At 41.6% G+C, this 17,704-nt stretch overlaps 1 protein-coding gene across 1 annotated transcript in view; it reads right to left on the reverse strand.

Moving 5' to 3' along the window:
- OTUD7A (OTU deubiquitinase 7A) overlaps positions 1-17,704 on the reverse strand; it is a 198,086-nt gene that overhangs the window by 100,520 nt on the left and 79,862 nt on the right. Inside the window, exon 4 of the mRNA XM_024754292.1 lies at positions 7,694-7,876. Within this exon, the coding sequence (XP_024610060.1) occupies positions 7,694-7,876 (183 nt within the window). The remainder of the gene's footprint in view (positions 1-7,693; positions 7,877-17,704) is intronic.

Consider the following 17,704-nt stretch of genomic DNA (forward strand, 5'->3'; position numbering starts at 1 on the left):
ACCATATTAACAAATTGAAGGAGAAAAACCATATGATCATCTCAATAGATGCAGAGAAAGCTTTCGACAAAATTCAACACCCATTTATGATAAAAACCCTCCAGAAAGTAGGCATAGAGGGAACTTTCCTCAACATAATAAAGGCCATATATGACAAGCCCACAGCCAACATCGTCCTCAATGGTGAAAAACTGAAACCATTCCCACTAAGATCAGGAACAAGAAAAGGTTGCCCACTCTCACCACTCTTATTCAACATAGTTTTGGAAGTTTTAGCCACAGAAATCAGAGAAGAAAAAGAAATAAAAGGAATCCAAATCGGAAAAGAAGAAGTAAAGCTGTCACTGTTTGCAGATGATATGATACTATACACAGAGAATCCTAAAGATGCTACCAGAAAACTACTACATCTAATCAATGAATTTGGTAAAGTAGCAGGATACAAAATTAATGCACAGAAATCTCTGGCATTCTTATCCACTAGTGATGAAAAATCTGAAAGCGAAATTAAGAAAACACTCCCATTTACCACTGCAACAAAAAGAATAAAATATCTAGGAATAAACCTACCTAAGGAGACAAAAGACCTGTATGCAGAAAATTATAAGACACTGATGAAAGAAATTAAAGATGATACAAATAGATGGAGAGATATACCATGTTCTTGGACTGGAAGAATCAACATTGTGAAAATGACTCTACTACCCAAAGCAATCTACAGATTCAATGCAATCCCTATCAAACTGGCATTTTTCACAGAACTAGAACAAAAAATTTCACAATTTGTATGGAAACACATCCTGCACGAAGATTCCCAGGACACAAATATTAAGCCATTACATGCTTCTCTGCCTGGATTTTCTGTTGTCATGGCAATCTCAAAAAATGATGGTCTTATTCTTCACAGTACATCTCAGAGACAGTGTCTGTCTGTCAAACGGATAGTTTTGATTCACCTTCAATTTCATTCTCAGATGAATTTAAGGTGTTTAAGTATGTTGTATTTTGAAGAAGGACGAGAAGAAACAGCAGACCAAAGAGGCCATGTGGTAGAGGATCCGCAGAGCACGTGGGCCAGCCGCTTGTCCTGTTCCAGTTCCCCCAGTGCGGGATTAGAGGAGACCCCCTGCCCCTCTTCCCCTCACAAGCCTTGCTGAGGTCACATCTCTTGCCTTCTGGAATCTGGGAAAGTAGGAACTGCCCCATCCTTCGGGACCTGATGGGTTGCTCAAACACCTGAGGTGACGTGAACCCGCACTTCTCCCAACAGAGGGAATGTGCTGGGCGGGGTCATCCATACACCTTCTTGGCTTATCAATCAGCACCTATTGCCAATTGATGAGGACCTTGGAAACGTTGTGACTCACAGTGTAATATGATGCTATTAAGCTGTTCCAAATATTAAGTATTTGGAGTCTTCACATGAAGACTTCACATGAAGGGAAAAATCTTTTTGAACTAAAAGTAAATTATGTTAAAGATCATATAACAAGAAACAAACAGTCCTAATTCTAACTCCTCCCAACTACCACATCCATGAATATGTAATCACACACACACAGACACACACACACACACTCACAAACTGATTCTTTAAACATGAACGCAGCAATCCTTCCCATCCCTTGACAAAGCCAACTCAAACATCTATGATTTTGTGTAGCAGAGGGAACTATACTCAATATCCTGTGATGAACTATAATGGAAAAGAATATAAAAAAGATGTATACATATGTGTAGCTGAATCACTCTGCTGTATAGCAGAAATTAACACATTATAAATCAACCATACTTCAATTAAAAAATAAATTAAAAAAACCCAAAACAAAGAATCAAACAAAAAAAAACCATCTATGATTTAGGCCAGGGGATGTGTCTTAACTCTGTTTTCTTATTTTCTGTATTCTTGAGGCTCTGGCATCCAGGGCCTCTGTGAATGGGGAGAGGATTTCCCTACAGAATTAGCCAATTCTTAGAGATACCAAAGGACTCACGCAGGAGCACATCTTTCCTATGCAAACCAACCAACTCAGAGCCCATACTCTGGATCACCTTCTCTATCTGGTTCTTACACCAGCAAGCCATGTTCCTGCCCTAATTACCCCAGGCTCAGGTGCCAGACAATGAGAGATGGCCCCTATGCCCCAGAGAGCTGCAGAAATTACTCAAACTGGCCAGTCCTAAGTCTGTTTACTCTGCCTTATCTTTCCCACAGAAACACAATACAGGCTCCTGCCCTTGTTTTCCTCTGTCCCCTTGGCCTCCTGATCAACCCTGGTGCTTCCCCGTGTGTCCCTTCAGGGTGTGCCATGCCTCCTGTTTCTAGGGAACTGTGAGTATAAGAACCGCTTCCCCTAAGATAGCCATGGTCTGCGTGTCTCACTATACCTGAGTAAAACAAATCCTGGGTATATTTTAAAGCAGGTAGACAAAACTTTTCTAAAAGGGAAAGATATAAATATTTTAGGCTTTGTGGGCCATACAAGTCTCAGTCACAACTACTCAACTCTGTCTTTGTAGTATTAAAGCAGCCATAGACAGTGAATAAATAATAAATAAATAAAGCAGACATAGACAGCCATAGACAGCAAATAAATAAATAAAGTTTTATGGGTTCCAATAAAACTTTATTAAAAAAAACAGGCAGTGGCCAGATTTGGTTCATGAGTCATTGTTGCTGATTTAGAATTTAGAATATGGAGGACTTTATTTTCCATTTTAGGGCACTGTGATTTCAGGAAGAATTCAATTAAAGGATATATAGATCTAATGCAGAAATTACAATTACTATTTTATTAAAAATACATACGTTTGTTCACAAGGCTCAGTTAATGAAATTATCTTATGATAGACTTCTCTTTTTTTCCCCTTAAATAATATCTGATAAAAATCAGATAACAGCAGGTATCAGTATAAGGGCCTGATTCTGGAATCTGTGTGAAAACAGAGAGAAGGATCCTTCTAGCCCCTTTCCTGGGAGGGTGAGATAATGGTTTAGATTGTTTGCCACTCGAAAAGGGCAGGAACTGCCAAGTTGTCAGCTCTCTGGATTTCCACTGCATGAGAGATGTCAGGAGGCGGTCCTGTGTGGTTCTGAAGGAACACACAGTCACAGAAGGCCTGGGGGAAAGACTGAACCAAATGATTAGAAGAGGTGGTTCCACCAGAGTCAGAGCTAAGGGCAGAATGAAGGAGAACTTAAGAACAATACAACAAGATCGACAAGTCAGTGACCACACCTCAGCACCCTCTTCCTAACCCACCCAGGAAGCCCACAGGAGCAGAACGGTGGGAGTGGGCTGGGTTCCATGGGTGGGGGCTGAGGGCAGGTGTTCTGGCTGTGCCTTTCCTCTCCCCAGCTAGCCCTTGGTGGCTCACTGCCTGAACCATCACCACCACAGCGTGGGCCAGTCCCACCTTGGCCAAAGCCAGCTGGAAGAGCGTCAGGGCAATGCTCATGCTCAACTGGGACGGGGCTCCAAGCACGATGGGAACAGGTGGGCTGGCCAGGCCTGGAGCCTTCCCTCTTCTCTCCTACACCCCCTGTGAGCTGACAGAATAGAAGGTGGTAGCCCCTGCAAATGAGCAATTTCTAGAACAGATGAGCTGAGAGGTTCCCTAAGGAATAAAGCCAACTGTGGGGAAGAGAGCCAGTGGAGAACATTTTGAGCCCATATGAAAGCATTCAGAACTCGCCAACCTGAGTGTGCTTCCCCCCATGCTCTCATTCACAGGAAGGCAAACCAGAGCCCATGCCTTTGTCCCTTTCCCCTGATACCATGAGCTAAGATGGCTGGTAACTGCAAGGTGCTGTGTGTTCACAGGGAAAACTTAGGAAACATCTGAGCAGTGCAAACACAGTTACAGAAAGTCCACAAAGTACCCGGGGCTGGAATGCACAGGAGGACATGATTTTAAAGTAAGCCTAGTAGATGGGACTTCCCTGGCAGTCCAATGGTTAAGACTTCACCTTCCAATGCAGGGGGTGTGGGTTCAAGCCCTGGTCAGGGAGCTAAGATATCACATGCCTTGGGGCCAAAAAACCAAGACATAAGACAGAAGCAATATTGTAACAAATTCAATAAAGATTTTTTTAAAAAATAAAGTAAGCCTAGTAAATATGTTCAAAGAGAGAGAATATGAGAATGTGAAATAGTAATGATAATGAGAAAGGCTACTTTGGAATGAAATAATGTGAATGCTGATTAACAGAATGGATTCATGTGAAGAATAAATTAGGATGTTAGAAGAGCAAGTGAAGGAAATCTCTTAGAAGATGTGAAATTAAGATGCAAGAAGACAATGGAGGAATGGAATGGTTTTAAAGGAAAATAATTTGGATCCAGAATTCTTATTCCACTAAACAAAAATGTAAGTATGTCATGTAAACTCCTCTAGGTACTGACAGCATTAGGAGATTGATCATGCAAAAATTCTTTTAGAAAATAGTCTTTGAAAAAGTATTCTTTCAGCAAAAGATAAATGTGAGTAAATAAAGAAGTTGACTGTGGTCTAAACAAGCAACAGAAAGAACCTAAATATGTTTGAGGGCACATGGAGGCAGGAGGGAGAAGATAAAAACAAAGACACATGTCTTTTTCAGGGTAAAATATAGTTGTTGATAAGTTTTAAAAATTAATAGGGAGAAAACCTAAATATAGGTTTTAATAGAACAGGGGTAAGTATAACATAAGGAGAATGTATAACTTTCAAGCCAGTTGAAAAATTTAATTAGCCAGAAAAGATAGAAAAGGAGAAAGATACATACAAAAAGCATGGTGAATAAAACACACAACATAAAGCAGCACAGATACGACAATAATAAAAATAAGTTAAGTGGATTAAATTCACTGCTTAAAAGACAGACTCGTATTGGATAATAAAATAATACCTGATGATAAATTACTTCCAAGAATCACATTTGATATAAAAGGATGAGGAAAGGTTGAAATAACAGCTGAAAAAATGTCATTCCAAATATGAACCAACAGAAAGGCAGAGTAGAGGTTTAACATCAACTAAAACAGATTTAAAGATAAAAACAGGACTTCCCTGGTGGTCCAGTGGTATGGAATCTGCCTTCCAATGCAGGGTACACGGGTCCAATCCTTGGTCGGGGAACAAAGATCCCACATGCCGCGGGGCAACTAAGCCCGCGCACCACAACTACTGAGCTCATGAGCCTCAATTAGAGCCCGCATGCCTCAAACTACAGAGCCCACGTGCTCTGGAGCCTGCATGCCACAACTAGAGGAGAGAAAACCCCCAAGCCACAACTAGAGAGAAGCCTGCTTGCCACAACGAAGAGCCTGCACGTCGCAATGAAAGATCTCGCATGCCTCAATGAAGATCCTGCATGCTGCCACTAAGACTCAATGCAGCCAAAAATTAAAAAAAAAAAAAAAGATAAAAACAATTATGTGGGACAAAGAGACACTCTATATATTGGTAACAAAGCATATTAGAGCCAGACGACCTAACAATTATGGATACATATGCACCTACCAATACAGCCCCAAAGCGTAGTGGAAAGGATGAAGCTAAGAGAAGAAACAGGTAATGAGTATTAAACTTTCTAACTCAACTGTGGCTTTTCTAGACAACAGAGTAAGCATAGAAGAATAATCCAAGATAGAGATTCCAATGTAGCTTGAATAATAAGGCTGAGCTAAAAGAAACAGACAACATTGACTCACAACAGTTTGGGAGGGTTGACCTAATGCAATAGGAGAAGTGGAATTCATTGTGTAAATATTAAGAGGAATATTAAATTATTTCAGATCCTATGATTATATATTTAGAAAACCCAAGATATTCTCTGAGAACAAACAATTAGTATTAATAAGAGAACTTATGTAATGACTGGATAAAAGATAAATATACAAAAAGTAAGTTGCTTTTCTCTGTGCCTAAACTCTTAACAGAATGTGAATAAATGCAGAGGTATATGCAATGTTCTTGAATGGAAAAACAATATTACAATATGCTAATTATTCCTAAAATAAAATAAAAATCCAATCCAATTCCAATCAGAATTCCAATTTTAAGGTTACTATGGCAGAATAAATATCCAAAAATAGTGAAAAAGTTTTGGAAAAGAACAGCAATAAAGGAATTTGCCTTTGCAGAGAGTAATACTATATGAAACTACAAGAGTCAAGTGTAACAGGCTGGGTGGGCACACAAACAGACAGAGTCCAGAAACAGAGCCAAATACATTTTGGGGAAGTTAATGTACAGCAAAGTTGGCATTTTAGTTCAGTGGGAAAGGAATGCTTTATTCAAGAAATGTGCTAGAATACCTCATTCTCAATCCAGAGAAGCAAAACTAGATCCTTAGCTATTATTTGTAAAAATTTCAAATTTATTATAACACCTAAGAACAAAGTTTAAAAACAAATATGGGAACATATGCTAGTAACTTTGCACTCCAGGAGAACTTCTAAAGTGAAAAAGGACACCCATTAGCCATGAATGTATAGTAATGTAAACATTCTGTAAGGCAGAATACTCTGTGAAGAGTCATAAGGCAAAAAATGCAGTGGGATGTATATATAGACATGTGTATACATATATATATATATACACAAAATGTTTTATAGTCTTCATTATAAAGAATGCTACAAATTGATAAGAAAAATGCAAACAAATCAATGGAGAAATGGGCAAAGTATGTGAACAAGCATGTCACAGAGGGGGAAATCCAACTTGGCTAACAAGCAAATGACAAGATGAAAGTTAAAATACACTATTTTTGCCCTTCGGATTGGAAAAACAATGTAAAACCATCATGAGAACGCCCAGTCCTGGCAAGAATGAAGGGAAACAGCCAGTTTCACACATGGTGAACAGAAATGTGTTTGGGAACGAGGTCTTGAAGTTATCAAATAAAAAAACACATGTGTCGGCACAGCTAATCCACCTTGGAAATGCCAACCTATAGAAATAACAGCACTAGTACATACAAATTACAGGTATAGAGTTTATTTTAGCAGTGCCTATAGTGTCAAAAACCACCACCAACAACAAAATCCAAGAAAAATCAGAATCACGATGAACAGGCATGGTTTAAAAACGATCGTATGCTGTGGAATAAACTATTTAGAGAGAATGTTTGTGATTTATTGTTCAAGGAAACAAGCACTCTGCCAAGTGCATTCGACTCTGATGCGTTTGCACCTTGAACAAGCAAAGTAAGAAGGAGCAGAGAAGACAGAACAAGCTGGGGCCACTGGTCAGTCTCCCTGAGGTTTGGGAGGCGTGGAGAAGAAAACTCTTATGTTTCTTTCATAGATCTTCGCATTGTTTCCTTTGTTACAATGAGCTTTTCTCATTTCTGTAATTAAGACATGGACAACGAAGCACATCGGATGATGAACAGCAATCTCGAACAGGTTTGGAGGCTTCTATGCTACTTGAGAAATAATTGCGGGGAGCAGAGATGTTGGGTCTGGAAAAACCAGGACTCCAGGAGGAATGTGGGGTCCCAGAGAAGTGGACACACTCTCCAATTTTTCTGAGGCGGGAACGGAAGCTGTAAAGGAGTATGAGGTGTGGTGCCCAGAAAGCCCCATCTGCCTGCAGCTGGGAGGCGATGACCTCGCCCTTCTGTTTTCCCCCCCTCCCCAGCCCCCAAGCAAGCCAGGGAGTGCTGGCCAGGGAGCTGGTGCAGGGCGGGTCCCTCAGCTGGTACCTTGGGCAATGTCGTCCTGCCTGGGCAGGCAGGGCCGTTCGGCCGTGTGCGCAGGTGGGGGGTGCTCTCGCTCGGGCTGCTTGGGGCACCTGCCCTCGTTGAACACAGGCGGCAGGTTGGCTGTGTGCACCTGTCGGAGCTGCTCATAGTCACTCAGAGCGGCCGTCAGGTCCCAGTTTTTGCCTGGAGACGAGAAATGACAAGACATTACAATACTGATGCATGAACAATGGTCACATTTTAGGAAAGAATCACGCAAAGAAGGGTCTCTGTTAGCACGTGTTCACTCATGAACTCCCCACCAGTAGTTCTCATTTTTCTTTTGGTTCTTTGCTGTTTTTGGTTTTTCACTCAATGCTTTTTAGTATACTCACAGAGTTGTGCAACCATCCACACTATACGATCCCAGAACACTTTTCATTACCCTGAAAAGCAACTTTTTAAAAAAATTGAAATATAGCTGATTACAATGCTTCAGGTGTATAGCAAAGAGATTCAGTTATACATACACATACACAGATCTATTCTTTTTCAGATTCTTTTCCATTGTAGGTTATTACAAGATATTGAATATAGTTCCCTGTGCTATACAGTAGGCCTGTGTCGTTTTAGTTCTCAGCTTTCGAAGGAGTAAAATGGCCTGACGCGTATTCTCTAAGAGTAGAATTTCACACCCACGCCTGAGATCCATCCCTCTGAAGTATGTGATGTACCTACGGTAGTACATCATGTAGTATCTAAGGATGCTACCCTTAGATTCACACACCCTGCAGAACATTCCACGCCTCTGAAAACCAAGTCATAGAGCTTAATTTCCAAGGGGAGCAAAACATTGAGTGAAAAAAAAAAAAAAAATGGAAAAGAAGTTCCCAGTGGAAAAAAAAGGAATGAAAAGAATTCTCATGTTTTCTTTGGGCTTTTGCTCAGTATTTCACCTTTTTCTTGAAGCTTAGCTTGGAGAGGGCAGAGCCTCCAGGGGGCTGTGTGGGAGGCTCGGTGGGAGGCGACCTCAGAGCTCAGGTGCTGAACTGGGTGAGACTCCAGGCGGGACAGCTGTGCCCGTCCCAGGCAGCGCTCAGCAGGGATGGGTGCTGGGGGTTCACAGCATGAGGGGGAGCTCACGGGGGGCTGGACTCAGTGTGGAGGCTCTAATCCCTGACTCTAAGACTTAGCGGACTTCTAACAGAAGGAAGGAGGTGGCACACACCGCATCCGATTCCATTAGGCAAACATGTGCTTCTTAAAGATTTTTTTTTTTTGATATGGACCACTTTTTAAAGTCTTTATTGAATTTGTTACAGTTTTGCTTCTGTTTTATATTTTGGTTTTTTGGCCAGGAGGCACGTGGGATCTTAGCTCCCTGACCAGGGATTGAACCCACACCCCCTGCATTGGAAGGCGAAGTCTTAACCATTGGACCCCCAAGGAAGTCCCAACCATGTGCTTTTTAAAGGCAAAGAATTAAAAGCTTAGCTCTAATTTTAAAGAGCGAATAAAATCTTATCCTCTCCGAATTAACTTCAAATTGCAGTATTTACTATATTGACTAACAATACGATGAATTATGCGGTGTAGACAACAGAATGAGGCTTTGAACGTCTAAAATAATATCTGAACATCTTCCTCTGGTCTTTCTACTTTTTTCTGCTGCAGACTTGCTACTATCAATCAGAATGTTTAAATTCTATCACATGGACATGTACAATTTAATCATATTTTTTTCCTCCACAGTCAGCTAACAAAGACACCACTGAAGCATCTTTGCACATCTCAGTGGGGAAGAACAGGAAACGAAACCATCCGGGTTATTCAAAAAATCCCAGGGTCTGGGGGCACTTTTGTAAGTGGTGACAGGTGGGGACATGGGTGGAATGCAGCCCCACTACTGTTAGTAGTTGCATCGTGCAACGTGGCGGTGATGAGAGAGTCGTTTTAGGGGAACCAGCTGAAGCAGAAATGCAAGCATGCACTTTCACTCTTACACACGACTAACAATCACAGTGTACACACACTGCTTGTCTAAGTGCTTTCGAGTCTAAGTGCTTGTGTCTACCAAATGGGCATCCTCGTTCCAGGGTGCAGTCCAAGAAGGGCAAGACAAGGCCCTGCCTTAGGGACATTATTCCTTAGCAGGGGCAATGACCTGGGTGGGCACCTTGCCCTAAAGTAGGGCCAAGGGTGGCAGGTGCCCCAGGGAGGGCCAAACCTGTGTCCGGGAGGAAGGTCAAGGAGAGGGGAGGTGGAGGAGAGGCATCCGGATTGCGATCCTATCATGAAATGCAAACACGTTAAATATGGGAGTGTGTATTAGCAATGACACCAGCCCCACGAATCCTGGATGTGAAGGGAAAGAGCCCGCATGGAGCACCCAGGTGTAGCTGGGGGTGTCATCGTCCCCAAGCCCCACAAGGAGCAGGCACTGTCCTGGCTCCTCACAAACAGAAAGTGAGGCTTAGAGGATTGCTACACCATAGTGTTTGCATGTGAACCCTCCATTCTGGACCTGTCCACCAAGCTGCATCTCCCCTGCAGGGCTGCCATGGACATAAGACACAGTCCTGGCAGAGCTGTGGCCCCCTAGCTCCTGCTTTTAGGAGCCAGACCGCTGTGCTTCTCCCACCAACTGGAAAGAGCCTGTTCTGCTGTTCCCGTCTGTTCCCAACAGGAGACCCTTTCAGAGCCCCCTGATCCACGTTCCATCACAGGTGATCAGGCCTGAGTATGAAGGCAGGACCACAGCGCTCACACGTGGCTTCTGTGGACCAGAACTCCAGGGTGGGGGTGTGTTCCCACCATGTGCCTCTGTTAGAGCATCAGCTGGGGCAACGCTGAGAAGCACATGTCCAGCCATCAGCAAAGGCCGGTCCGCTCTGCTCTCCAACCTGGGCACCTCTCACTCGTTGATTTTTCCCACTTGCTCTTGCATACATTGTCTTCTCCCATCACTGCCCTGGGCTCCTGTTCACTTTGCTACACACCTGCCTGTATCCTTAACCAGCAAGCATCCTGGTTCTAACCTGGGCCGCACCTCTTAGCAAACGGGGATCCAGTGTCAGGTGAGAGCGAAGATGGAGGAGGGGGTGGCACTGTCCACAAAGCCCAGCTCCCAAACGATCCCCAAGTGCTTGATTTCAGATTTTAGAGAACTCCTCAAGGATCCAGGACTCCAGGGTCTGTGCACTTGAAAAGGGTCCAAGAGGCCACTGAGAGGGAAGCAAACAAGACGGAAGGAAGACAGACACACTTATCAGATGTTTAGGGGGTCAGAGCCCCTCGAGATCTGCTTCCTGCTCTGCCCAGTCCCAAAGACTGCAGCTCAGGACAACCAGGAATGCCAGTGGTGACGGATAGACGCGTGGACAGGGGACGCCCCAGGGATGAGCTTGACACTGGCGGGTTGTACAGGTTGTATCTAAAAGCACGAAACCTAGAGGAGAGGGACAGGAGTGGGCCTCTGGTGGCCTGGGAGCAGGGTTTGGTGCTCAGAGAGCATACATTTCAAGATTCCTTTCATCTTCTCCACTGTAAGTCTTGGAGAGTCCCAAAAGGTGTTGCATGGAGGGAGGATGAGGTAGAAGGGCACAGAGGCCCACCATGGTGACACCACCACAGTGATGCAACGGGCTGAGGCCAGACGGAATCCATAGCCAGGTGACTGCGGTGGCCACAGGCTGTGAGCCCTGAAGCCAGAACACTCATTAGAGGGGGGGATCGGTCCAGCAGAGCAGTAAAGAGCTCAGGCTTTGGGCCTGGACCTACCTCCTGGCTACTTCTGCGACAGTGAATACAGAATACCACCACGTGAAACCTTGGGTTACATTTCTGAACAATTGGGATAATAAAATCCACCTGATGAAAATTCCTAGGAGGAGTAAGTGAGGCGAGGAGACTACATTTGTAAAGTTCTTAGCACACGGAAAGCTCTTAGTGTTACAACCATTCATGAGAAATTTTCACTTATGCCTAACTTCTGTCACTTATGGTTGAGATCCAGCTGGAAAGTGACAGAACTGAGATTCAAATCCAGGTCTGTCTTGATCAAAACCTAAGCTTTTGGGGCTACAGTTCCTTTGAACCTGACCTTGCTTTGGGAGTCACGGCTCCTGGCTGCTGACCACCCTCGAAACCTCCCTCTCCCGTGGCCGCCCATCATGACTCCATAACAGGACTTGCCCTACTTCCCAGATCCCTCCATCCCCACCTTGCCACTGTTTTCACCAGCTGGGTCCTTGCTGCTCTGTTCCCCACAGACTCACCTGTACTATGTGAAATTCTCATTCAGGTGTCACTTGTGCCATCTCCCAAACACCGGCAAGCCACCAGGCTGCTGGGAGGACACCAGAAAGCTTCTCTCCAACACGACATCTTAACAGACGTCTTTACTATGACGCTAAACACTCCATGTCCCCTTTTCTGGCTGCTTTGCCTTTCCCTGTCCTTAAAGCACATGGATTCCCTCCACTTTTCTTCTTGTTTTTCTTTTCTTCTCTTAATTTATAATATATTCTCTTTTGAAGATTAAGTCCATCTCTATGGGAATAATCATAAATCTAGTTACAGTTTGTATCCTAAGCTTCAAGGCCAAATGTTCAAAGATGGCAGGTGCTAGTCAACTATCCAATCTCTATTCCTGTCTGATTCTATATGCACAGAATCCTAATTTATTTGCAAGAGTAATTTGCACAGTTAGAAATATTCATTTTTCTCCTGCAGCCGACCTGAGGGTTTCCAGTGATGTTCCAACAGTATTTCTCCAAGGACAGTATTTCTGGTAGGACAGTACCACTGTCTGGAAGACCTCAAGGAGATGGAGACAGTTGCCTGATAAATGTTTCCTTCCGGGTGCTGCTTCAGTTTTTTTTTTTTTAATTTTTCCCAAATATTTTATTTATTTATTTATTTTTGTGGTACGCGGGCCTCTCACTGTTATGGCCTCTCCCGTTGTGGAGTACAGGCTCCGGACGCACAGGCTCAGCGGCCATGGCTCACGGGCCCAGCCGCTCCATGGCATGTGGGATCTTCCCAGACCGGGGCACGAATCCGTGTCCCCTGCATCGGCAGGCGGACTCTCAACCACTGCGCCACCAGGGAAGCCCGCCTCAGTTTTTTATTGTCATATACAGCAAGTGACTGGGGTACCAGCAGGTACAGGTTTTACCATCTAGCACAGTTTACTGGTGATGTGCTTGTGCTTTAAACTTTTGATTCATTTTATTTTTTATTGTCTTAAGAGGAACATCAAGCAGGGTCTGATCTCAGGTTAAACAGCTTATTTTGTTTTGTCTCTAAAGCTTTACATCCATTAAGGAAAATGATGAAGCAGAGATATATGAGCCCACAGGAAGATGTGAAACAGGAACTGACTAAACTCAGGGAAAAAAGAAAAGAGTTAATTTCAGAGATGAAGTCCAGTTATAAGGGACCAGACAGAAAACAAGTACAGATAGCATAGTAAGGACCATAAAAATGAAAATTAGTAAAGTGAGCAAAATGAAATAGAAATAAAGAAACAAAGGGTTACAGGGAAATGGTAGATAGAGATTATAGGTGAAGGAAATGCCACGTACACATCACTGGAGCCCAAAGTAAGAAATCTAAAACAATGGAAAAGAAAAAATAATTTTAAAACTATGATTAAAAGAGAACACTTTTTTTTACCATATGGAGGTACTTTATTATTTCCTTATAATCAGGCAAGCTCAACAAAATGATATGCTAACTAAATTTGTAAAATGCTGTGATAATAAAGTTTCACGAAATTTTAAGACAAGGAAGAGCGTTTGTCACATGAAACCACATCACATTGGACAGGCACTGTGGTTCACATTCTGGGTGCTTGTGATTCCCTTTTTTGCTGATTCTTAAAAAGAGAAATTAAAAATATACATGGTACCATGCATATATATTCTGCTTTATCTCATCATTTCAGAAAAAATTATTTGCACACAAATGTAAATACTAAAACAATTTAAAACATACAGTCTCCTCAATATCCTTTCAATAATTAAGAAGAAACAAAAATGGATAGCCATCATAGAGTGATCTTGGGTATCCAATCAGGGAAAAGTGGAGGAAAATCAGGAGCAGAGGAAATGGTAGTTTTTGGAGAGAAATCTAAGACCAGCAATCACAGATTGAGCCTTTCAAACGAGAGAACTTCTGACATAAATACTTGATCCTACACACTGAAAGGGCACATTGTATATGAGGAAACTATCTTAGTATAATCAATACAATGATATAGCCTTATAATATGATTATGTTTTAAAGATAAAGAGAATTATTTGAATATTTCAGCAAAAAGGAAAAACAATCAGGCTGGTAACATACTTCTTAGCAGCCAAATTCAATGCCTGAAGATAATGGGCCACATTTACAAGATACTGAAAGAAGTAAAGAAGTGTGAGCTAAGAATGTTTATACCCATATAGGCCATTCCTTCATGGATAAAGGCTACAGACAAATCATTTAAAACAGGTCTGAGTTCAGGAAACATTAGTCAAATGGATCTTTCTTGAGAAAACTACTAGAAGATGAGTTCCAGCCAATCAAGAATGAATGGAGGTTTGGCAAAGGGAAATTGAGGCAGCACTAAATGTAGTTAACTGTACAGCTAAGTAAAAGCAAAGGTACAGATACAAATGACAGAGGAGAACATTCTGCCAAAACAAAAATGGTAGAAAGGGGCTTCCCTGGTGGCGCATTGGTTGAGAGTCCGCCTGCCGATGCAGGGGACATGGGTTTGTGCCCCGGTCCGGGAAGATCCCACATGCCGCAGAGCGGCTAGGCCCATGAGCCATGGCCGCTGAGTCTGTGCGTCCAGAGCCTGTGCTCTGCAACGGGAGAGGCCACAACAGTGAGAGGCCCGCGTACCACACACACACAAAAAAATGGTAGAAAGTAGAAAGTAAAGTCCACTTACAGTTGCTTCAGCTGTACTACATGGGAGTACAAAATAGTACTTAAAGTCAGCAGATCAAATATAAATATGTGAACATACATAATAGTACAAAGGAAAACACTAGAAACATGTGAATGACATACTACTAACTAAACTGGATGGTAGAAGAGAGAGAGGAAGGAGGAAGAAGATATAAACTAGTTTTATTGAGGCAGATCATTGGAACCAACTATAAGGAAAAGGGAAAGAGGATAGTACATCAAGGTAGCAGTTTTAAAAGTAACCACTAGATAAAAATATAACTTTTAAAAATAAAAAGCTAACTGATTCCATTGATCTATATGTCTGTTTTTGTGCCAGTACTATATTGTTTTGATGACTGTGGCTTTGTAGTATGGTCTGAAGTCAGGAAGTATGCTACCTCCATCTCTGTTCTTCTTTCTTAAGATTGTTTTGGCTATTTGGGGTCTTTTGTGTTTCCATACAAAGTTAAAAATTTTTTGTTCTTGTTCTGTGAAAAATGCCATTGGTAATTTGATAGGGATTGCATTGAATCTGTAGATTGCCTTGGGGAGTATGGTCATTTTAACAATATTGATTTTTCCAATCAAAGAACATGGTATATATTTCCATCTGTTTGTGTCATCTTCAATTTCTTTCGTCAGTGTCTTATAGTTTTCATAGTACAGGTCTTTTGTCTCCTTAGGTAAGTTCATTCCTAGGTATTATTTTTATGCAATGGTAAATGCGATTGTTTCCTTAATTTTTCTTTCTGACCTTTTGTTGTTAGTGTATAGAAATGCAAAAAATTTCTGTGTATTAATTTTGTATCCGGCAACTTCACTGAATTCGTTGATGAGCTCTAGTAGCTTTCTGGTAGCATCTTTTTCTATGTATAGCATAATGTCATCTGCAGACAGTAACAGTTTTACTTCTTCTTTTCTAATTTGGATTCCTTTTATTTCTTTTTATTCTCTGATTGCTATGGCTAGGACGTCCAAAGCCCAGAACTAAACACACGCACTTACAGTCAATTAATCTATGGCAAAGTAGGCAAGAAACAAGGGAGAAAAGACAGTCTCTTCAATAAGTGATGTTGGGAAAATTAGACAGCTAAATGTGAAAAAATGAAATTAGAACATTCTCTAACACCATATACAAAAATAAACTCAAAATGGATTAAAGACCTAAATGTAAGACCGGATACTATAAAACTCTTAGAGGAAAACATAGGCAGAACACTCTTTGACATAAATCTCAGCAATATTTTTTTGGACCCATCCCATAGAGTAACAGAAATAAAACCAAAAATAAATAAATGGGATCAAATTAAACATAAAATCTTTTTCACAGCAAAGGAAACAATAAATGAAACAAAAAGACAACCTATGGAATGGGAGAAAAAATTTGCAAATGATGTGACCGACAAGGGTTTAATTTCCAAATTATACAAACAGCTCATACAGCTTAATACAAAAAAAAAAAAACCAATCAAAAAATGGCAGAAGAGGCATACACCTCTTAGATAGCCTCATCCACCAGAGGGCAGACAGCAGAAGCAAGAAGAACTACAACCCTGCAGCCTGTGGAACAAAAACCACATTCACAGAAAGGTAGACAAGATGAAAAGGCAGAGGGCTATGTACCAGATGAAGGAACAAGATAAAACCCCAGAATAACAACTAAGTGAAGTGGAGATAGGCAACCTTCCAGAAAAAGAATTCAGAATAATGATAGTGAAGATGATCCAGGACCTTGGAAAAAGGATGGAGGCAAAGATCAAGAAGATGCAAGAAATGTTTAACAAAGACCTAGAAGAATTAAAGAACAAACACACAGAGATGAACAATACAATAACTGAAATGAAAAATACACTAGAAGGAATCAATAGCAGAATAACTGAGGCAGAAGAAAATAAAATACCTAGGAATAAACCTACCTAGGGAGACAAAAGACCTGTATGCAGAAAACTATAAGACACTGATGAAAGAAATTAAAGATGATACCAACAGATGGAGAGATATACCATGTTCTTGGATTGGAAGAATCAGTATTGTGAAAATGACTATCCTACCCAAAGCAAAATACAGATTAAATGCAATCCCTAAAAATTACCAATGGCATTTTTTTCGGAAGTAGAACAAAAAATCTTAAAATTTGTACGGAGACACAAAAGACCCCGAATAGCCAAAGCAGTCTTGAGGGAAAAAAAACAGAGCTGGTGAGCTTCCCTGGGGGCGCAATGGTTGAGAGTCCGCCTGCCGATGCAGGGGACACGGGTTCGTGCCCCGGTCTGGGAAGATCCCACATGCCATGTAGCAGCTAGCCCCATGAGCCATGGCCACTGAGCCTGCGCGGTGAAAGGCTCACGTACCGAAAAAAGAAAAAAATAAAAAACAAACAAAATAACGGAGCTGGAGGAATCAGACTCTCTGACTTCAGACTACTATAAAGCTACAGTAATCAAGACAATATGGTACTGGCACAAAAACAGAAACATAGATCAATGGAACAAGATAGAAAGCCCAGAGATAAACCCACGCACCTATGGTCATCTAATCTATGACAAAGGCGGCAAGGCTATACAATGGAAAAAAGACAGTCTCTTCAATAAGTGGTGCTGGGAAAATTGGACAGCTACATGTAAAAGAATGAAATTAGAACATTCTCTAACACCATATACAAAAATAAACTCAAAATGGATTACAGACCTAAATGTAAGACCGGACACTATAAAACTCTTAGAGGAAAAAGAAGGAAGAACACTCTGTGACATAAATCACAGCAAGATCTTTTTTGATCCACCTCCTAGAGTAATGGAAATAAAAATAAAAATAAACAAATGGGACCTAATGAAACTTAAAAGCTTTTGCACAGTAAAGGAAACCATAAACAAGATGAAAAGACAACCCTCAGAATGGGAGAAAATATTTTCAAACGAATCAACGAACAAAGGATTAATTTCCAAAATATATAAACAGCTCATGGAGCTCAATATTAAAAAAACAAAAAACCCAATCCAAAAATGGGCAGAAGACCTAAATAGACATTTCTCCAAAGAAGACATACAGATGGCCAAGAAGCACATGAAAAGCTGCTCCACATCACTA

The sequence above is a fragment of the Neophocaena asiaeorientalis genome, unplaced genomic scaffold, assembly GCF_003031525.2.
Source record: "Neophocaena asiaeorientalis asiaeorientalis breed wild unplaced genomic scaffold, Neophocaena_asiaeorientalis_V1.1 scaffold743, whole genome shotgun sequence".
Lineage (NCBI taxonomy): Eukaryota > Metazoa > Chordata > Mammalia > Artiodactyla > Phocoenidae > Neophocaena > Neophocaena asiaeorientalis.